Here is a 21,936-nt window from a genome sequence, read left to right as displayed (position 1 = left end):
AAATTTTTTATTCATTAACATTGAACTCAAGGCCAACAGCACTACAATTCATACCTGAACAAAGCTTATCTAACACACATTTTTCTTCATAAAGCACACCACAGCTTTCTTGTGCTTAGGAACATTAAGCCAGCACCACAGCACTGTTACCAAATTGCAATTCCATGTGCCAGATGCAGGGAGGCCTTGAGACACTGAAACATTAGAGCTTAGAGCTTGGAACAGAGGTTTCGTACAGGTTCATTCAAGGAAATGGGTGGCTCGTGTCCTCTAAGAACCCCAAAGTTATGGAAAGCTGTCAGTAAGAGCCTTTAAAAACGAGGTGAGGGAGGGGTGAGGTTAGTTGTTGCAAACTTCTTAGATCCTTTGTCTTAAGCCAGGTCATGGTCAGGTGAGGATGTCCCTATAAATCACTAACAAGCGAATGTTTTCTCTGCCTTGACACGAAAGGGTAAGGTCCCAAGGCGCAGCTTTCACCCTGCTAGTTCCCAGTCCTGGCTAGGAGGAGGCAGGTCTGAGTAGGCATCGCCTCCAGGGCCAGGTTCCCACACCCTGCCCAGCTGGTCATCCCTGGGGAGTTATGTGCTCAGCCCAGTTGGCCCTCAGGTCTCTCTAGGCCATCCAGATGGGAGACCAGGTCTCTCAGACTGCGGCCCAGGCAGACAGCCACTGCTGTTAGACAGCCACTGCTATTAAGTCGCAAAGAAAGGGATGGGGGAAGAGGTTCATGCTGCCACAAGGGCTGCGCCAAGACTAGTAGAGGGCCTTAGTGAGGGCTTTGGAGCACTTTAGACATACTCCCCAGGCTGTTCCCCGGGCCCTCCAGCTCACCCTTTGGGCCAAGGCGGAGCTGGAGAGCCGCCAGGAGAAGGCCTGAACCCGCCACTTAAGCTCACTCTCCACCTGATGACCATACCACTGACGCTTGGCTGAAACGCTTTCCTAATGGTCTCTCATTGACAGTTACTTGTGGGCGAGGCCAACTTGCAGCGCTGACCAATAGAAGGGCAGGACAACCAAAGATCCCTGATTGACAGTTGGTCATTTGTGGTTGGCGCCCACTGGGGCACCGACAATGGCCGACCAAGCCCTGTTGCCTACTAACAAGGTGCCGGGTAAGGAGGCACTGCAACTGCTGCCTGCTGAGGGCTGTGCTCATCCTGCTGTTACAGAATGAGCTCGGCGGTCACTCTGAACAGCGAAATCGCCGACAGAAAGTATAAAAATGAAAAAAACGCAGTACTGAAGAGGCTGTGAAGATATTTATTTACACTAGAAGAGCTGAAGTAAGACAGCGGATTGTGGGATCCATCTTCGGTACAACCCACCGCTGGTTAAAATTTTCACTCCAAATTTTCACTCTGCGCATGTCCGCGAATAACCCTAGAAATCACAGGGAATATTGATTTGGAGGGGTTACAATAAGTTATAACAAGCCAATTTAAAAATACCAACCTGTGAATAGCGAAGGTAATCTGTATTCTCATGGGCAAAAGAAGTCAAGCATACACAGATCAAAACAGCTGAGCTCTGAGCACTACAAGTTCCAGCATGCACCGCTTCAGGCCGGAGCCCGCGTTCTTCCAACCGCCCCAGCAGGGTCAAGCCGGAGCCTTTGGCCCGGAAGTATTGCCTTTCGATCACGTGGTACGCTCTGCGCCTGCGCACACGCCGCGGGGCTGGGGGGAGTTGCGGAGTCAGGCGCCATCGACCACGCTGCAAGTCTACGGTCCTTTCTGGAGCTTTGCTGTTGGACGTCCCTGCTGCGTCCCTGTGGGCTTCGTGCGACAGCGACATGGAGGAATTCGACTCCAAAGACATTTCCACTTCGAAGGACGAGGACTGCGTGCCGTTGGGTGAGCGACTCTACCTGAGGCGAACGGCGGCTTGCCCCGCCCAGCGCCTCGCTAGAGGCACGCTTTGCCGATTGTGCGTTGGCCCGGCGGGCGTGTTCTCGAGCGGCTCGGCGTCCTCTTCCGCCTGCCCGCCCAGCGCGGTCCCCTGGGCTCGGCTTGTGTGCTCGGCGACGTTTCGCGCAGCTGCTTCTCGGGGCCTGGCTTCGGCCGTCTCCCCATTCGGAGCGTGAGAACCCTACCTCGGAGTCTGACGGCGGTCTGGCATTGCGTACCCTTAGCGACCCTGAACTCTTCTGAAAGGCAGTCTTATCCCCAGACCTTCCGTCCCCAAGGAATTGGTAGCTAGCATCACGTCCCAGATATATGTCTTCACTTTGTCCTCAAAAGGGATCTGGTTAAAAAGTCCACGTAGTGATGTCCTTTACTTCTTTGCAACCTCTATACTCATGGTTCTCCTTTCGGACCTTTTTGTTTTGTTTTTGTATATGCTTCTAAAATAGAATCGGGCCAAAATGTCACCCATTGCTACCCCTTCGCCATCCTGCACTTTCCCCAGGCTCCCCATTTCATTAGATGTATCTGCCCGCCCAATTGCTCAGGATAAAAACAAAACAAAAAACCCTTGGCAGTTGTCCTTATTCTCACTTTTGCTCCAACCAGTCATTAAATTCTGTTTGAGTCTACAAATAAGATTCATTTCTGATCACTCCCTCACCAGTCTCGCTCTGAGTTACCATTATCATTTGTTTATGTGTGTGCTTAATCGCTAAGTGGGTCCGACTCAGTGGGATCCCATTATTTGTGCCCCCTTAGGCTCCTCTGTCCGTAGAATTTCCCAGGTAGAAATAGGGTGGTGGGTTGCCATTATATCCTCCAAGGGATCTTCTTGACCCAGGGATCCAACCGGAGTCTCCAGTGTTCTCCCACGTCGCAGGCTGATTCTTTACCCACTGAGCGTCGGGGGGAGCCCATAATCACTAAGATTCACTGCACCAACATTGGTCTTTCCGTATCGTCCATTGTGATCATTTAAAAACTAATTTTCGTTTTAATCGAAGTTACCATGAGCCTGCTTAAAAATAGTCAGATATTTCTGAAAGGCTTATTTTGAAACTGAACCATTTCCATCAACTTCTCATCCCTGTCAGTCCTCGCTAGCAGGAACTGTTTTCTTCTTGTAAAATTTGGTGTTTCCGTCGACTGTTGACTTAACCTATTCATGTTAGGTCTTCTTTTAACGCCTCCTTCAGTCTTTCCCCTCTCTGCCAACACACACTTTTTCACCTTCAGACCTTTCCCACCTCCCCAGCCTGCCAGTGTTCCTATCTCAGTTTGGGTTAGACTATTAATATTTAAGTATTTTCTTTTTTTGTTGTTGTAATGACTTTGTAAACATCCCGCGGTGTTAATGGTTTTTGCTCCACTAGTTTTCTCTGTAGTGAATAATTTTCATTTTGTTGTTGCTTAGTCATCTATATACGTACTACTGATTCGATTCTGAACTTTGAAAATTGTTTGAGTTACCTCTCAACATATTTAGATTTATTAATCATCCTTTATTTTGAAGTCCCTCTTTGTTTCGGACCTGCTCCATTTTGGCTTGTTTTTTTTTTTGTTTTTTTTTAAATCAGTTTTAAAACTAAGATCTATCATCATAACCGCCTCTCTGGATGTTCCATTTATCTTCCTTTTCTCTTGGATTCCCTGTTTCTTGGGTCCCATGATGTCTTCTTTCTTGGCATGTTCCACCAAAATGAGGATAAATCATCAAATAACTTTTTCAACAGAATTGCATGATGGAATCTTTTTTTTTGGAGACCATCACTAAAAATAACCAGGTGACCTCAGGCACGATTAGTAGTTTGGTATGGAATTTTGTGTTCTATAATAATTTTTTAATGTGAATTTTGAAGGTTTTTGTCCCATTATTTTCTAAGTTTCCAGTGTTTTTATTTTAAAAAGTCTCTTGTTGATAGTTTTTACTCATTTATATAAAATGTTTGTTTCTGGACGGTGATAGATAGAATCTTGTCTTTGTTTCTGATATTTTGCAGTGATATCCATCCTTCTGTAACTTTTTAAATTTGGGGAGGGACAGTTGTCTTCATTTTTTTCGGTAATCATCATTATTTATATATTGACTCATATTACCTTATGGACTGATACTTTGTTTTTTCTATTTTTATCCTCCTTACTAACTTTTAATTTTCTTTCTTTTTTTTTTTTTTTGGCTTTATGAGAATATTTCAGTATTTTAACATTCCGCTTTTCTTTTGAGTTTTTTTCCTCCTTCCATAAGCTATCCGTAAATATCGTCTCTGTGCAGCCTGGCATTGGAGTTGGTGACTTAGATGGCTAGGTGGGCTGCTTTTTCCACAATTACTTTGAGGTTCTTAGAGGAGGTGTTGGGAGCAGTCACAGCACACAGTACGATTGGTCACATGTCAGCAACCCTTCAAGCTGTTTGATGTTGTAGACCAGAAACTTGCAGAAGCCACTGGGAAACATGTGATCTGTTTTCTTGTTGTCCTCATAACCAGGGTTGGGCATCAAGATGTAGCCCTTGGATATTTTTAATTTTGAGAACTTTTTTTGTTTGAAAACTTCTATATAACATCATATTCTTGTTTCATGAGTGCAGTGTCTTAATGTCCTATAGATATTAATAATGCTTTCAGGCCTCTTGCCTTCTGAGATGGCCCATACCCTGTGGATTTCTCCCATGACCGCTCTTGCTTTCCAAGATGGCCCCATTACCTGGGGCCCCTTTCTCCTTTGGAGATGGTTGGCATTCTGTCTATGGAATGTGTATCTCTCTCAACAAATCCACTTCATAAATGTCAATAATAATGATGATGCTCTAAATAGTTCTACTTTTAACTTTTGTACAGTAAAATTTACTCTTACAGTGTTCTGTGAGTTTTTGAGAAATGCTTATTAGATTTATGTAACTACCATTAAAATTAACAGTTCCAAGACCACCTTTACCCTTCCCTACCCCCGAAGATAGATCATACTGTGAGTGTATGGAAACCATTTTATCTCTTCTTTTGCGGTAGGCATACTTTTTCTTTCTTTTGGTAGCCTTATTTCACTGGGTATAGTTCCAGTGTGTGTTGCATAGGAGTGGCGAGCATTCACATCCTTGCCTTGTTCCCAATTTTAAGGAGAAAACATGATTGCTTTACTGTTCTTTGTATGTTTGCTGTAGGTTTTTCATAGATGCCTTTTGTGTGTTTTAAGGACTTTCCATTGCTACTTCATTACTAGCTCAATCACATAACATTACCAGGTCCATGTTTTTATGCTCTTCATTTTACAGATGAAGAAACTGAGGCACCTAAAGTTACTCACCTAAATAGTAGCTGGGATGGACTTAAATTCCAGAAGATTTTCCAGGTGGTGCAGTGGTAAAGAATCTGATACTGAGTACAAGCTCACTCTGCTTGTCAAAGGACAGGCCAATGAATCCAAGAGATGAGGTGTTGAGGCAAGGAATACAACTTTAAAAGTTGGCATTCTTAACTTGTCATAGTAACTTAATTTGTTGGGGTCTGGATGCCAGGTTGTTTTATAAAATCGGAGAGAGAGGGCGAGAGAGAAGCAATGAGGAACTAAAGCCAAAGGACAGAATAGGGAGAGGCAGTGAGGAAGCAAAGTGAAAAGGGTGTTCAGTCTTGAAAAGCATCTTTGGGAAGGGCCAGCCTTTGGAAGGGGTGTATTCATCTCTTCTTTTTAAGCTATTCACAGGTGAGTGGGGTCCGATTATCTCTACGAGCGGAACAAAAGCTTTTTAGTTTCATAGTCAGGCAGGGGGCAGGCAGGGTCCTGTGAAAGTGTTTGTCGCTCAGTCAGTCCTACTCTAGGGTCCTCTGAGGTAGGCTGTTAGGATATGATTGTAATAACAAAAACAACGAAAAGGAAGGCAAAGAAACAGTTTCCAAGATTAAGGAATTAGAATTGGCTTCTCTGCCTCTTGGAAAGAGAGCATGCGTTCTGTTTGTCAGTGGATCTTGCTGGAGTGTCCACCTTTGGCGCCAGTGTTCTGAATGTTGAGATTTATCTTCTTTTTGTTCCTCTTTGGAAAGTGTCTACTTTATCCTTGTTGACGTAGAGATACTGAACTTCACATCCAAGAGACAGTATCTCAGTTTAAGAAAGTCAGCACTTTTCTATGTATGGCGAGATGCAAGAGGGCTCATTAAAATTATTTCCTCGGTAGGTCCATCACCTCTCTGGGAGCCTGTAATCCTGTATTCCCAGTTTCCTCAGGGTTCACCAAAAGGAGTCTATGCAGTCTGATGCCAGCTAGGTTTTAGGTATTCCTCTTCCTCAGGGCTCATTTACTCACATTGAAGGGCTGCAGTTGCTGATTTCATTTCTCAAGTCTTCCCCTCTTGATCAGGAATTTGACCAATATTTGGGAGATTGTCCATGAACAGCTTTTGTCCCACAACACTGGGAGGCTTATCCCAGTTTAGACAAAAATTCTTGATGTGCCCCTCCAGGTGTTAAATTTTGGACCAGGCTCCATGAATAATTAAAATTTCTCTGGATTCTGTCTTGACTATAATCCAGGAGACATTTTCCCTTGTTGCTCCTTACCATACCTAGAATTATGCTATTACAATTATTTTATGTTTATAAATGTGATTTTCTCAAAATGTTTAGCCATAGAAGTTTTGTTTGAGGCCCGATTACACATTGGTTATTATAGGAGACAGCATTCTTATTAATTAAATAGGATATAAGTAATGCAGCTATTAACATTGACAATAACAGTGCAGCTGGGGACACAAAGCGCAATTTGAAAACAAAGAACAAATTTAAACAGTGATTAGTGTAACTGCTTGTAATCCAGTTGCAGTAATCAAGCGACCAAAGAAGCCATAACTGAGTCAGTGAGCTCTTTGCAGTTTCATTGTACTGACCATGCATGCTTATGTATGGATTAATCTTTGAGACAAGCATGTGGTACTGGTAGGATCAGCCAGGTAGAGGGAAAAAAGATAAATGTTTCAATTCTGTGAGAGTTGGGAAATAAGGCTGAGCACTAAAAAATTGGTGCCTTCGAACTGTGGTGCTGGAGAAGACTCTCTTGAGTCCCTTGGACTGCAAGGAGATCAAACCAGTCAATCCTGAATACTCATTAAAAGTACTGATGCTGAAGCTGAACCCCCAATAATTTGGCAACCTGGTGCGATCAGCTGACTCATTGGAAAAGACCCTGATGATGAGAAGATTGAGGCAGGAGAAGAGGGCAACAGGGTGAGATGGTTGGATGACATCATCAGTTCAATGGATATGAGCTTGGGCAAACTCGAGAGATGGTGAAAGACAGGGAGGCCTGCTGTGCTGCAGTCCATGCTGTCACAAAACACTGGACAGGACTTGGTGACTGAACAACTAGAGTGATATTGCTCCTATTCTGTTTCAGTAAACAGAGCTAAAAAATACCTTAAAAAGAGTTCTAAATTTTAAATTCAATTTTAACATTTGCTTTCACTTAATTTCATTAAGGTGGTTTTATAATTGTGTGTCATTTCTCATGTGCTGAAGGTCTATATTCCTAATATGATTAGCAGAACAACTTCCTTGCTTTTACCTGTAATACAAAAGAAATACTTTCAAAATACCAACACTGTTATTACTAATAGGAATAGAACATTTTTTTGTCTCTAGAATGCATTTTGCTAAGGTTATGCAGTCAAAATACTGTAAAGCCCGTGGAGACGTTAGTCTCCAATGCCCTTTCTTAGTGTGTTGTGTTATCATTTTGATGATTATGTTTGTTTATTTAAACTTTGCTTAATTTAAGGGGTTTTCTGAATTCTACAGAGAGATAAACAGAGAACTCTTGCTTCTGTCCCTGCCTATCCCACTGTGTTCTCCTGTGTTCTGTTGACGCTTACCAATAGTGATTTTCCTTAGTTTTCTGTTTTTCCTTGTAGTTTTGCCTTTTTATACTCTATATTCAGTTCAGTTATGTCTGACTCTTTGTGACCCCATGGACTTCCTGTCCATCACCAACTCCCGGAGTTTACTCAAAAACTCATGTCCATTTGCTGTCTAGGATACCAACTTTGATTTAGTTTTAGAACCCATGTATTGACTATTCTGTTGACCTCAAATGCTCATTTCACAGATTTTCCTATGGCTAGCTCATTCTCATTATCTTTGTTTTGTTGGGTTTTTTTTTTCCCCTAAACTTCTGTCATGTTGGTAGTTTTTAAGAGTTTTCTAATAGTTTTTTTCTAATTAATTTCTTTTAGTCATCCTTTTTTTGTGGATGCCTCTGAGGAGATTTAATTATATAGGGTGTTTTTTCCCCCCTTTTTTTGTTTCCTCTGATTTCCTTTCTGTTTGTTTTCAGTTTGCCTTTGATATTAGAGGCTTTCCTCGAGTGTTTGGTGGTCCTAGTTCGTCGTGAGTTAAACATTTAAAAACTAAATGGATCTGGAGAAATATTCAAAATACCACTCTTTGTAATGGTCTCAAACCAAATGTCCATAACGCAGGCATGGATAATTATGGTATAGTCATACAATGAAATAATATTTAGGGATGACAGTGAATAAGCTACAGCTCCATGTAAGGAAGCATGACTTAGAATGTTGAGTGGGGGAAGCTGGAGGCAAGAGTACATATTGTAGGCTTTTTGCTTAAGACTCAAAAACAGATGAAACTACTCCTTGATGTTAGACTTGACAATGTGGTTCCTTGTGGGATGTGGGTGGTGCCTAGTGATTGCAGCAGGGCCCGGGTGGCTTCTGCAGTGCTAGTCATGTTCTGTTTCTTCAGCTGGATCTAGTTATACAAGTGTGTTCACTTTGTATAATTTCGTTGATCTCTACATTATATTGTGTGCTTTGGGGTATATTATACTTTCTGTAAAAGCTTAAGTGAAGTAATAACAAAATCTGGTGGTTTGGTAGAATCTATGTGTACCAGGATCTTTTGGTTGTTACCCATAGAATGTGGTCAGACTGGGCATCCAAACAATACTCTTGTTCGGGACCCTGAATGTCAGTGTCTGAAGATGGGAAATTGATGTGTTTGTTTCTGTTATGTCTAGCTTGAAGTCTTTAAGCCTTTTTCTAAACCTCTTTTATTGATAAGACAAGGTATCTTTTGGTTAGTTTGAAAGATGTCCAAGATCAGGTGGAAACATCAGTTTCTTTTTGACAAGTACAGTAGTAGATTTGGAATTTCTGTTTATTCAGTCAGCATATACTGCTAAAGACTTGTGCAGCTGTGTCCTCATAGTGTGTGGAGCACAGCAGGAATTGCAGACATTAAGTATAAATGGAGTGAGTTCAGGAGAAAAATATGGACTGTCTTGGAGGCCTAGACTGGGGGAACGTAGCCTAGTCTTCAGAAACGAGGACAGCCCTCAGAAAATGATATTTTAGTCTGGTGAAGAACAAGGGAAAGTACTAGACTTTTTTTTTTCTTAATGAAAATGTGTCATTTCAATGTGAAAATCCTTTATTCCTGTCTGTCTGACCACCCTGTTACGTGATTTCAGGTGGAGAGTGTCATGAAGATGATATAAATGAATTAATGAAGGAAGATGAAGTGGATGGCGAAGAAGAGACACAGAAAACCAAAGGGACAAAAAGAAAGGCTGAGAGCGTTCTGGCCAGGTGATGCTGCCCTCAAGGCCCTGAAGTCATGGGCCGCTGTTACAACCATTGAGATTGATGGGGTTGACCCGATGATATGTTTCTTGCTGCCAGTGTTTCTAACCTTTTTCTCATTGAGGGGAACATTTTGTGGTATTTTGGAATTACATTCTTATTCTCTGGAAAGCTTTAAAAATTCTTGAGCTTTAATTTTTTAAAAACTCGATGTGTAATTAATAAGTGCACCTGACTTAAAATGAATTTTCAATTAAAAGTCTTTTTATTTGGCTGCACCGCTTGTGTGTGTCTTCGTACACATGTACATTTGTAAATCAGATCTGTCTTTTATTCTGTAACTGATGTTTCTGTCTTCTGAGCATTGAAACAAAAAGTAGATTGTAAAAAAGTATTTTGAATATTGCATGATTTCCTTGTAGCCAGAATAGTCTTAAGCATTTACTCTTTTAAGTCTTGAGCCCAGTGCTTTTGTCCTTGAGTTTTTCAGTATTCCATCTTTCCAGCTTCAGACAGAAGATACAAGTCTTCCCTGTACCTCACCCCCTCAGAACTCTAGGCAAAAGCAGTGTGTAGAAATCTAACGTTCTCTTCAATCTCTGTCCTTCAAATGAAATGACTTTTAAAAAGTCACAAGTAGCTGACATTTGTTTGTTCTTAGAGCTCTCTCTTTGAACCAGTTGATTTTGTAAGGTGATTTTGGGTGTTTTCTTGGTAAAAATAGCTGATCCTAACTTAGAACAGTATATTTGATTCTAAGCGTTTTAGGAAAATCCTTACAGTAGGAATCCAGTTCTTTTTATTTCTTCCACAAAATCACAGCTTATCTCTCCCACTCACTGTATCATGCATGTTAATCACTAGTCCCCAGTTTAAGAGTTTTTTTAGGTTTGCAACATTATGTTTGGAATTCAGGAAGGGATAACAAATTGTTTTGCCTGTTTGTCTTCTCTTCTTTGTGACTGTTGGTGATCAGGAAGAGAAAACAAGGTCGCCTCTCACTAGACCAAGAGGAGGAGGAGGATGCCAACAGGGAATCTGGAGGGAATATTAGTGAAAAGGAAGATGCAGCTGCAGAACGGGAAAAAGGCGCTGAGTCAGAGGATGCCAGGGGAAAGGAGGATGAAGTGCTGGCCAGCTCCGTCAGTGATGTAGAACCAAAATCAGAACTGCCTCCGAGTACACAAAGCAAAGTAAGTTTATAGGTGAATAGGATGAATGTTTCCTCATAAATGCCAGAAGTTCCCTAGGTAGATTTTCTCAATTTACAAACTAAGGTGTGAGGCTTCAGCAAAAATCAAGGTAGCTGTCTTTTAATAGTAACTCTACTAAGTGAAAAGCAAAGCTTTCTCTGAGAGAAAATCAGTTTTCAGTGAGTACTTAAAGATGGAAATACATGTTAAGACTAGCCGGAAACAATATATTTAGATGGATCTTTCAGTTTTCATCCAAATATGAAACTTACTGCATTCCCTTTTTCATAGACAGGAGAGGAGACTGAAGAGACAAGTGCAAGTCATGTGGTCAAAGCGGAAGAGCTAGAGAAACCTAAAGAAGCAGAAGAAGTTAAACTCACCAAATCACCTCTTGCTGGTGAAGAAGTCAGGTAACGTGACAAAACTAGTTCTTTAAAACAGCACATCTCTCTTTTACTATGTCTCTTGTTTACTACTAATTGCTGTATTCGTTGGCTGCCCTGGTCTTCCTTGCTGCACTCGGGCTTTGTCTGGTTGGGGTGGGCAGGGGCTCCTTTCTGGTGTGGTGTGCGGCCTTCTGTCTGTGGCGGCTCCTCTGAGGCAGAGCTCTGACTATAGAGCGCAGTCTTAGTAGTTGTGGAGCACGGGCTTAGTTGCTCTGCAGCATGTGGTATCTTCCTAGACCAGGGTTCAAACCGTTGTCCCCTGCATTGCACGGAGGATTCTTAACCCTGGACCACCTAAAAAGAAACATCTTTCTCAGTGGTGTTAGATATCTGTTCTCATTCCAACCTCTCTTAATGTTTTGAAAGACTTAACACTTGAACTCAAGGAAAACAGTACTTCAGTCTTTGCAATGCTATGGATTGTAGCCCGCCAGGCTCCACTGTCCATGGGATTCTCCAGGCAAGAATACTGGAGTGGGCTGCCATGTCGTCCTCCAGGGATCTTCCTGACCCAGGGATCGAGCCCGAGTCTCTTATGTTTCCCGCGTTGGCAGGGCCGATTCCACCTTGGAAGCCCCAAGGGAAACAGTGGCTCCTGTGTCCGGGTACATGAGAATGGTCCTTTCACAGATGGTAATAGTTTGGGGGTAGTGTGATATGGTTGACTGAATGGAAACAAGAAAATGTAAGAGTTAAGCATTAAATACTTGGTTTGACTTAAATTTTTGCCGTGCATGGTGACTTTAGCTATTTCTCCCTTTATAACTTCCTTTAACTTTGAAGTATAAGCCCCAATAAAACCTTTGAAGTCAGGTCACAAATAAAAGTACTAGGAGAAAAGTTTGATTCTTATACTATTTTCTCATCTTACTGTTATTTTTTTCTGTTGATTCATAGGTTTTTTTTTTTTTTTTTTACTAGTGTAGAAAAACAATAAAAGCTTAATACTCTTGATTGTTGCGGATGAGAGGCACATACCTAGAGTTTCCTCCTGCTCATTTGTTTAAACTTATAATATGAGACTAGATCTGTAAGGTAGAGCTAAATGAGAACAGATGAAGTTCCTGCCATCTTGATGGGATTACAAGAGTTGGACACTAGTTAGGGCCTAAACAACAACTCCTTTCCCAATTTTGAACCCATCTGTTGTTCTGTGTCCATCCGATTCTAACTATTTCTTGATCCACATGCAGGTTTCTTACACAGCAGGGAAGGCTGTCTGGCAGGACATCGGAAGATGAGCCCCGCAGGTCCGAAGGTGTTCAGCATGCTGCTGGTGAAGAGCGTCGGGCCGATACTAACACCTCCAGTAAGAACGAAGCTGCTGGGCCAAAGTGGAAAGGACAGCCAGCTGTCGATGTGTCTGGTGACGAAAGTAAACTCCGATGCTGTAAAGAAGAATACTGCATAGGAACCTGGAACGTTAGATCCATGAATCCAGGTAAATTGGATGTGGTGAAGCAGGAGATGGAAAGAATAAACATCGACATCTTAGGAATCAGTGAACTAAAATGGACGGGAATGGGCGAATTGAATTCAGATGACCATTATATCTATTACTGTGGGCAACAGTCTCTTAGAAGAAATGGAGTCGCCCTTATAGTCAACAAAAGAGTCCGAAATGCAATAATTGGGTGCAATCTGAAAAACGACAGGATGATTTCAGTTCGTTTCCAAGGCAAACCATTCAACCTCACAGTAATCCAAGTCTATGCCCCAACTCCTTATGCTGAAGAAGGTGAAGTTTACCGGTTCTATGAAGACCTACAACACCTTCTGGAAATTACACCGAAAATAGATGTCCTTTTCATCATAGGGGATTGGAATGCAAAAGTGGGAAGTCAAGAGATACCTGGAATAACAGGCCGGTTTGGCCTTGGAATGCAAAATGAAGCAGGGCGAAGGCTAATAGAGTTTTGTCACCACAACAGGCTGGTCATAACAAACACCCTTTTCCAGCAACCTAGTAGACGTCTCTACACATGGACATCACCAGATGGTCGATACCGAGATCAGATTGATTATATTATTTGTCGCCAAAGATGGAGAAGCTCTGTACAGTCAGCAAAAACAAGACCTGGAGCTGACTGTGGCTCAGATCATAAGCTCCTTATTGCAAAGTTCAGGCTTAAGTTGAAGATAATACCAAAAACGACTCGGCCATTCAGGTATGACCTAAATCAGATATCTTGTGATTTTACAGTGGAGGTGACAGATAGATTCGTGAGATTAAGAGACTAGAGGGGCACAGAAATTAAGCCTGATAGAGAGTAGAACCAGATTTTGGGTGGTCTTGAATGTGAGATTCAGCAGTTTGTATTTTATGCTCTGAGTTAATATTGATCCATCACAAGAACTTAGGTAGGGGAGTAACAATGTTTTTTTTGTTTCTTTGAAGTCATCCTTTGAGGTCAAAGCAGTGGTAGCCAGTGAAGATATTTCATTTTATTTTTGGTTGCCCTGGGTCTTCATTGCTATTCATTGTCTTTGGTCTTTGCAGAGAGAGGGACTATTCTCTAGAACTGTTCGAGTGAACTTTAATCATGAAGTTTTGGCAGCTAGAATTTACAGAAATCCCAGTGGTTTTTTTCTTGTTACTTATGCCCTTTTCTTAGATTTTGTTTCTTTTTATTCTCTTGTAAACTTGGTATCTCCTTCCTTGGTGCAGAGTGACTAATGAAGAGGATGCCACAAATGAAGAAGCAAAATCCGTCTTAAAGCAGAATGAGAAAGAAAAGCCTGAGGCTAACGTCCCTTCAACTGTGTCCTCAGTTCCTGGTGGGTCAGGGTGAGTAGTCTAGCCTCAGGCCCAGGCATACCTGAGATGTTGGAGAAGATGTCTTGAGTACAGTGGCGCCCTTTACCTATACCTGTTAGTACTCTTTTTCCTGTTTTTCATCTCCCAAACTCTTTTTATTGGAAAAATACTGGAGAATGTCCTCTTTTTAAAAAAATGCTTTTTTGAAACAAATATATACATGAGGTCTAGGAATCAGAAGATGCAACAGTGGACAGGAGTCCTGAAGGCGTCCTGAGGGTGACAGCAGCGGAGACCTAGGCCAAGAGAACACCAAACCCACATTGTTAGAGAAGAGTCCAGGAGTCTGCAAGAAGACACTTAACAAAACACCAAAGTACTTGAAGCTTTTGAAGAAATTTATATAATGAAGGAAGTGGTTAGATTTGTATTGCTATTAAGTGCATAGAGGTGAGTGACTTGCCTGGTGGCTCAGACTGTAAAGAATCTGCCTGCAATGCTGGAGACCCACATTCGATCCCTGGGTTTGAGAAGATGCCTGGAGAAGGGATGGCTACCCAGTCCAGTATTCTTGCCTGGAGAATTCCACGAATAGACCATGAAATCACAGAGTTGGACACACCCGAGCAACTTAACACTAAGTACGTAGGACATGCAACCAATGTGAAAACACCAGATCATTTCCCATAGGGAAAACAACGCACTGGAAAGATGTAACATATGGTTTACCTATTTCATATTCAGTTGCTAAGTTGTGTCCAACTTTTTCTGACCTCATGGATTGTAGCCTGCTAGGCTCCTCTGTCCACGGAGTTTCCAGGGAAGAATACTGGAGTGGGTTGCTATTTCCTTCTCCAGGAGACTCCTTTCCTGAGAGAAGGAATTCTGCTGCTGTTCTGCCTTTCTTGAAATACTTGCCAATTAGGGAGGGTGCAGAATTAAATTAACCATAGGTTTCTTGTTTGATTCTGAGAAAATTCCTGGTTCACAGTGTTGACAGAGCTGAATGTACAGAGGACTTCACGTTTAAAAAGTAAGTTTTGAATGAAAATGTCAGCAGTTCATCATAATTATAAGAAAGATTTGGTCTTAGTACCTGCTTCTACCTGTAAGGATCTCATCGGAACAGAAAAAGGTCAAAACAGACTTAGAAATAATTTTATTAACACACAGTCAAGAACTTAATAGTTTTTCTCCCTTCGTATTTTCCATAGTACATGAGAATTCTTTCTTTGGAGGAAGGAAAACTTAACTTTCTTCTTAACCTACATGTAAGAAGTAAAGCCGACAGTTAAGTAGGAGGAGTCAGGGGTCTCTCCTGGAGAGCGGTGAACATGGACCACTCCCATCACTGCACCGATCACCTCTGACTCCTGAGCAGAACTCTCTCTTTGTGGGGGTTGGGGTGGAACGAGTCACCTATAGGGCTTCACTGATCTTTTAGTCGGTTTGTTGCTTTACCCTTTCATCCCCAAGCAATGAAGTTTTGTGTTTTTACATTAAAAAAAATAAACCGCTTCTCCTGTTAGGTTATGGGTTTGTTCAGCACAGGCCCTCCTTATCTTTGCACCCCTGACTCCAAGCAACACTGTACACTGCTGCTTATTGTACCAAATGGAAACCCTGGGAAAGAGGTTTGAGTGCAGGTCATTCATGTGAGAAGTGATTCCTGGGAACCTGAGACGGGAGGTGAAAGGGTGAGGGAAGGTAGCCAGGGCGGGGTGTGCTTTCCAGCCGCTGCTTCTGGTGGCTGCTACTCTGTCCTGTTGGGGGACTCGGCAGGGGTGAGGCGGTTGGGGCGGTGTGATCCTCCAGCTCCCTGCCGTGCTCGCTCAGCTGCTTCCATGGCACTCAGGCCGTGGCCGGAGGTGTTTGCAGTGACACTGTCCTCAGGGTGTCCTGGCGGTGAGTGCAGGGATGTGAGGAAGGGCTGTGTTCACATCTGCTCCGTACTCTTTATCTGCTTCTTCATCCAGACATTTGTCTCCCACCAGAGCAGCTAGGTGGTGGAAGTCGTGTAGTAGTTACCCAGGAATCTAAGGAACAAGACTTGAGTGCTTGCTACTACAGTGGAAATGGGGTAAACATCAAGGAAGGCGGCTGTGAGAGAGCAGAGTAACGGGAGGAGAGTTCTCCAGACTGACCTTATTAATAATCTAGGACAGTATTTTTTAAGCTGTTGTTGGCAATGTTTAAGAGAAATGAAACAAAAAAATGTCAGAACTAGAATTGTTCTCAGTGTTCCAATGAATTTAATCTTTTATTTTCATTAAACCTTTTTTTACTCAGTTAATCTTTTCCAGTAAAGTTTTCCAACTTAAGTTCTTTTGATACATGTAAATTAGAGAAGACTCTTCTGAGTTTGTACTTAATGCTGCCAGTAACACTGAGCCATCAGAAGAACTTGAGTAGGAGTAGCAGATTGTTTCACTGCTTGAAGTCATCCTTCAAGATTAAAGCAGTCTTTCCCAGTGAAAATTCGTGGGTTTTTTCCAATGTATTTATTTATTTTTTGGTGTGCAGGGTCTTTATTGCTACTTTCTCTAGTTGAGGACTTCAACTAGACTGTAATTGTAGCGCTTGAGTTCCTCATGGTGGCGGCTTCTCTTGTGAGTGACTAACACTTTCTCTTGCTGCAGAGCACAGGCTCTAGGCATGTGGGCTTCCGTAGTTGCGGCTCTTGGGCTCAATAGTTAGGATACATGGGCTTAGTTACTCTGTGGCACCTTCCTGAATCAGGGCTCCAGCTCATGTTCCCTGCATTGATAGGTGTGTTCCCATCTACTCTACCGCCAGGGAAGTCCCTGCCCGCGAGGATCCTTAGTGTAAGCCTTGAACTGCTTGTTTTGTGCCACTTGTGTGTGTGACAGTACTGAGTGCAGGAGTTAGAGCGTTCTCAGCAAGGAAATTCGGGTCTTGTCTCCAGGTGCCTGGAGGGGAGAAGAGATGAGATGAGAACTTTTATTTTTGGAAATCTGGAATTTATAGGATTGCCTCATAATTCTGAATGACCTTTTTGATCGCTCAGGATAACACAGTGATCATAATCTTGGATCGTCCGACACACAGATCGGCATTTAAACGGGATTCTCAGATGTTTTTATTGACTTGGGAAACCCACACATAAGGCATTTCCCTTCTTTATCTGAAATTTCTGGCACCATTCATATCTTTATTTGATGTTTTAGGAGTCAGTTTTGTTGAGAACCTTTCTTTCCTGTTTGAAATTGGACGAGATTCTAAATTGTGTAACTTTCTTCAACTTCTAAATCACTACCTGTGTGGCCAGTTTTAAGGAATTTCGTTTCATCATTGGGTTTTTTTAGATATAGAACAGGAGCCTTTAGAGTATTCCCAATTGTTTATACTGTTGCTTTTCTCCTTGAAATAATGCCAGTGTGTTTCTCCCAATTACTCCACGTCCCTGTTCCCACTTTGACTTAAGCATGAGCACTAATGTGCACGTGAGGTGCAGTGGAAGAGGCCTTCAGTCCTCACATCAGTGACACATGTGGGCTGTGATTCAGTGGTGACTGTCGTGTGACAGACACGAGGGGATTTTATAAAGATGTCAGACTTCCATCTGCTGTTGTTTCATTTGTTAAATTAATAAGGGGAATTTGTCTAGAAGTGTTATAGTAAACTTTAATCATAAGATTCAGCAGTCAGAATTTCCAGAAAGCCCGGTGTTTATCCTTGTTACTTGGGCCCTTTTAAAAGAGTTTATTTCTTTTTATACCTCTTGTAAACTTGGTGTCTCCTTCCTTTGTGCAGCGTGACTAAGGAAGTAGGTGAAACATCTCAAGAAGCGAAATCTGTGTTCAAGCAAGATGAGAAAGACAAACCTCAAGCTGATGTCCCTGCAGCGGTGCCATCGCTTCCTGCTGGGTCAGGGTGAGTAGTCTAGGCTCAGGTCCAGTGTGCCTGCCACGTTGGAGAAGTTGTTTTCAGTACAAGGACATCATTTACCTGTAGCTCTTGTGACTCCTTTCCTGAGAGAAGGAATTCTGCTGTTCTGTCTTTGCTGAAATACTTGTCAAAATGGAGGATGCAGAGAACAGTTAGCCATAGGTTTCTTGTTTGATTCTGATAAAAGTCCCGATTCACAGTGTTGGCTGCAGAGCTCAACATGTAGTAGACTTCGTGTTTAAAATGTATTTTTAAATGAAAACATTAGTAATTTATCATAATCTGAAATAAAGACTTGGGTTGAGTACTTTCTTTGACGCCTGAGTATTTCATTAGCACAGAAAAAGGTTAAAGGTAACTTCCAAATAATTAACACAGTCTCAAGAACAGAATAGTTTTTCTCCCTTCATATTTTCTGTCATATATGAGTTATTTTGAGCTGAATAGTAGAATTTTTTCTTCGCGGGCAGTAAACATTTTTTTCCTTCGTAACCTGTATCTAAGAAGTAAAGCAAATAGTTAAGTATGGGGAGTGTCAGGGCACTAGCCTCCAGAGAAGTGGACATGGACGGCACCTATCACAGCCCTTATCACCCTCTGACTTCTGGGTAGAGCTCTCTTGAATTGGAGGTAAAGCAAGTCACCTATAACAGCTTTGCTGACCCTTCAGTTAGTTTGTTGCCTCATCCTCTCCCCCAGCCCCCAGAACAGTATAGTTTTGTTTTGAGTTTTTTACATTAAAAAAAAAAAAAAAAAATCGTTGGCTTTCCTGTCAGTTTATCAGTTTTTATAGGACAGACCTTCCTCTTCACTGCAGTTCTGGTTCCAAACAACACTGAGTACACTGGTGTGCTTTGATCCAAACGCAGACCCTGAGATGAAGGTTTGAGTGCAGGTTGTTAGTCTGAGAGGTGATTCCTGGAAGCCCGAGCAGGGAGGTGAAAGGGTGAGGGAAGGTAGCCAGGGCGGGGTGTGCTTTCCAGCCGCTGCTTCTGGTGGCTGCTACTCTGTCCTGTTGGGGGACTCGGCAGGGGTGAGGCGGTTGGGGCAGTGTGATCCTCCAGCTCCCTGCCGTGCTCGCTCAGCTGCTTCCATGGCACTCAGGCCGTGGCCAGAGGTGTTTGCAGTGACGCTCTCCTCAGGGTGTTGTGGCAGGGATGTGAGTGCAGGGATGTGAGGAAGGGCTGTGTTCACATCTGCTCCGTGCTTTTTTTTTTTTGACTTTTATTTATTTCCCTGTGCTGAGTCTTAGTTGTGACACATAGGATCTAGTTCCCCGACCAGGGCTCTGCATTGGGAGCCCTGAGTTTTAACCACTGGAGCACCAGGTGGTGGAAGTCATGCAACAGTTACACAGGAACCTAAGAAGGAATAGGATTTGAGTGCTTGCCACCGTAGTGGAAGTGAGGGAAACGCTGAGGAAGGCAGCTGTGAGAGGAGCAGAGTCCTCCATACTGACTGTTACTGCCCTAGGCCAGTACTTTTTAAGCTGTCGTTTGCAGTCATCATTTAAGATAAATGAAATAGAATGAAACATGTTCTAACCATGGGGCTGCCAAGGCATTCCCTATTTCAGCTGTTAATGTGCTTGTACAGGGAACAACATAAACTATGTTTTGTGAGGACTGAAGACACTGTTGGCTGAAATAACATGCCTTTATCCTTCTAATCATTATATTGTTTGAAAAGGATTCTCTTCAGACCAGTGGCTTTCAAACTTTATTGATCGCCACTCACAATAAGAAAATGTGTTATTAGGAAAAAAAAAAAGTACGTTATTAGTACTTCGTGTACTCGTAATGTAGGTTTGTATGATGAACTCTATGTCCATTACTGTGTAATTATTTAGTATGTGTTATTTGAAAAAATGTTATGACCCATTGAATTGATTGCAAAATCTGTTACAACCTATATTTTAGAAATACTGCTTTAGACTACATATACAGCATTAGCATTCTTTGGGCTTAATTGTGGTTTCCAAGCCTTGTTTCTGGTATTACTAAACAGTGTCTGTTGGCTTTATTGTATGTGTTACTATGAAAGTTACTTTCTGGATTAAGTATTAGACTGAAAGGCTGAGATTCTTCTGCCTTAGGTGTCTAGCACAGATAGTTTTAGTTGGCATAATTTTTACTTCTAGCTTCCTTGAGAGCTTTTAAAATAATCCCTGTTGATGCTTAGACATTCTACTTGGAGACAACGTGTTCCAGAAAATACTGTTCCCACAGTTCTGAAGATAAGCAGAGGGGCAGGTGGCAGCCTGGGAAGTTCTCCTTGTCTAAGCCGCTCGTGAAAATCGTCCCGCTGCAGTCTATGTTAATGCTCTCGTTTCTTAGAGCTAGTAGCCTTTCACAAAAAAGAAATCTGCTATGTTTTAGGGAAACCCAGCAGGAAACAGATGGCATCTTCGTATTACGCTATCTTGAGGAGAGTTTAATAACTCACAATGTAATGAAAAATCACAGGGCTAGGGAGAGTGTGGTATCCCTAGCTAGTAGTAATGAGGCTCCATCACCACCCCTAGACCTGAGGGGCCACAGCAGGGAGCAGTCTATGACAGTGGCGATAGAGAGGGCTTCGTCTTAGGAGTTGAACCTCACTTGAATGATGGACCATCCAGGGAGAAGCCAGGGGAATAAATATCCAATCCTCCTTCCACCCCACCTTTTGCTAGAGACTCCATTGGCCACTGAGGCTCTTGAAAATTTAATTTTCAGATATGCCTTGCAATGTGCCCTTTACATTTTCCTTCAAGAGAATTTATATCCTTAGAATTAAATATCAGAGCTTTTTAAATCCCAGTTTTAGCTCTTTTGATTTTTCTTTTAATCCCTAACTTTCTTTTTCATTTAAAGGCCTGAAAAACGTGACCTTGAAAAGAAAAAGGATTGCAACAATTAAGTATCTGACCTTGTCCTTAACCACCTAATCTGGTTTGTATAAAATACAGTTGTTAACCTGTTTTTGTTATCTTTTTCTGTTTTGTTATCTGTTAACAAAACAAAATTGTTATTGTTAGCTGTTTTGAAAATAATTTTGGCAATTAAATCTGACATTTTTAAAGGGGCGTTTTCATTGTGAGTGTAAGGCTACCTGCCCATGACTTCACGTACAGTGCTGTTTGATTTAAAGCAATATGCACTCTGGCTTCTGATTGAAAATAGCCAGGAGAACCAATTTTCCAGGGGTAGTCACAGAAGAAAAGTACAAAGGATCACAAAAAAGTAACTGGACTTTTTTTTAACTAATAGGAAAACTTGAGTTGTGTTTGTTTGTTTTTTTTTTTTTAACTTAGTGAAGACTCTTGAGAGACCCTTGGACTGTAGTGAGAACAAAAGAGTTAGTCCTAAAGGAAATCAACTCTGAATATTCAATGGTAGGACTGTTGCTTAAGCTCCAGTATGGCCACCTGATGCAGAGTGCTGACTCATTGGAAAATACTCACACTGGGAAAGATTGAAGGCAGAAGAGGTCGGCAGAAGATGAGATGGTTTGATACTATTACCGACTCAATGAACACGAATTTGACCAAACTCTAGGACGAAATGGAGCACAAAGGAGCCTCGGGAGCTGCAGTCCATGGGGTCACAGAGTCTGACATGACTTAACAATCGAACAGCAATTCAACATATATATTTAACTGTATTTCCTTTATGTTCGACTTAACTAGTTTATGGTAAAATTCTTGTCCAAAGATGTGATTTAACTCTGCTTTGTAGGCTGTATGTTAGCATCCAGAAGCTTTTGTATGATTATACACTGGGATTGCTGAAAGCTGATGAAGTTTGTGAAATAAATGTATCATTTCAACACTGAGTCCACATGAAGCTTCATGGTGTTCTGTGACATAAATCATCTTCTACTCTGCCGTTTTTTAGCAGATTAGATTGTCTGGTTTGGTTAGTTTACCCCATTGTCACAGTTAAACACAACTGCTATAATTCCAGTCATTGCAGACAGATATTCAGTGTCTGGCAGGAACTACCCATCCATTCTCTAATACTTTGTTTTTGTCTAGGTATAATATACACTATAGTACACAAATCTTGAATGTGTGTCTTGATGAATTTGTATGTATTTATACACTATATGAAGTGGTAGCAGTTAGATCAAGATACAGAATGTTTCTCT

General features: G+C 41.9%; 1 protein-coding gene and 1 long non-coding RNA gene across 4 annotated transcripts; one reads left to right on the top strand and one right to left on the bottom strand.

Annotated features, from left to right (window-relative positions):
- Nucleotides 1-1,243: 1,243 nt before the first annotated feature.
- LOC132657717 (uncharacterized) lies at nucleotides 1,244-1,617 on the bottom strand. The gene is made up of 2 exons (XR_009596249.1): nucleotides 1,456-1,617; nucleotides 1,244-1,383 (listed from the first exon to the last, which is right to left on the bottom strand). It is a non-coding gene; the product is annotated as an uncharacterized LOC132657717 (long non-coding RNA).
- Nucleotides 1,618-1,673: 56 nt separating this feature from the next.
- On the top strand, nucleotides 1,674-21,621 carry LOC101117269 (craniofacial development protein 2). 3 transcript variants are annotated; one of them, XM_042230744.2, is made up of 9 exons: nucleotides 1,674-1,856; nucleotides 9,385-9,502; nucleotides 10,473-10,689; nucleotides 10,981-11,102; nucleotides 12,332-13,306; nucleotides 13,807-13,926; nucleotides 14,888-14,929; nucleotides 17,671-17,790; nucleotides 20,661-21,621. In XM_042230744.2, the coding sequence occupies exons 1-9, from the start codon at nucleotides 1,796-1,798 to the stop codon at nucleotides 20,704-20,706; spliced, it is 1,821 nt and encodes a 606-aa protein (XP_042086678.1). In that variant the 5' UTR covers nucleotides 1,674-1,795; the 3' UTR covers nucleotides 20,707-21,621. The 3 variants fall into 3 exon arrangements, with proteins under 3 accessions (XP_042086678.1, XP_012044955.2, XP_042086680.1); XM_012189565.5 differs by lacking the exon at nucleotides 14,888-14,929; XM_042230746.2 differs by lacking the exon at nucleotides 14,888-14,929 and having other exon boundaries at nucleotides 17,671-21,621.
- The last annotated feature ends 315 nt before the right edge of the window (nucleotides 21,622-21,936 follow it).

The sequence above is a fragment of the Ovis aries genome, chromosome 14 (assembly GCF_016772045.2).
Source record: "Ovis aries strain OAR_USU_Benz2616 breed Rambouillet chromosome 14, ARS-UI_Ramb_v3.0, whole genome shotgun sequence".
NCBI classification, from domain to species: domain Eukaryota; kingdom Metazoa; phylum Chordata; class Mammalia; order Artiodactyla; family Bovidae; genus Ovis; species Ovis aries.
The sequence above is the reverse complement of the archived record's forward strand: the minus strand, read 5'-3'. Positions and strand labels throughout refer to the sequence as shown.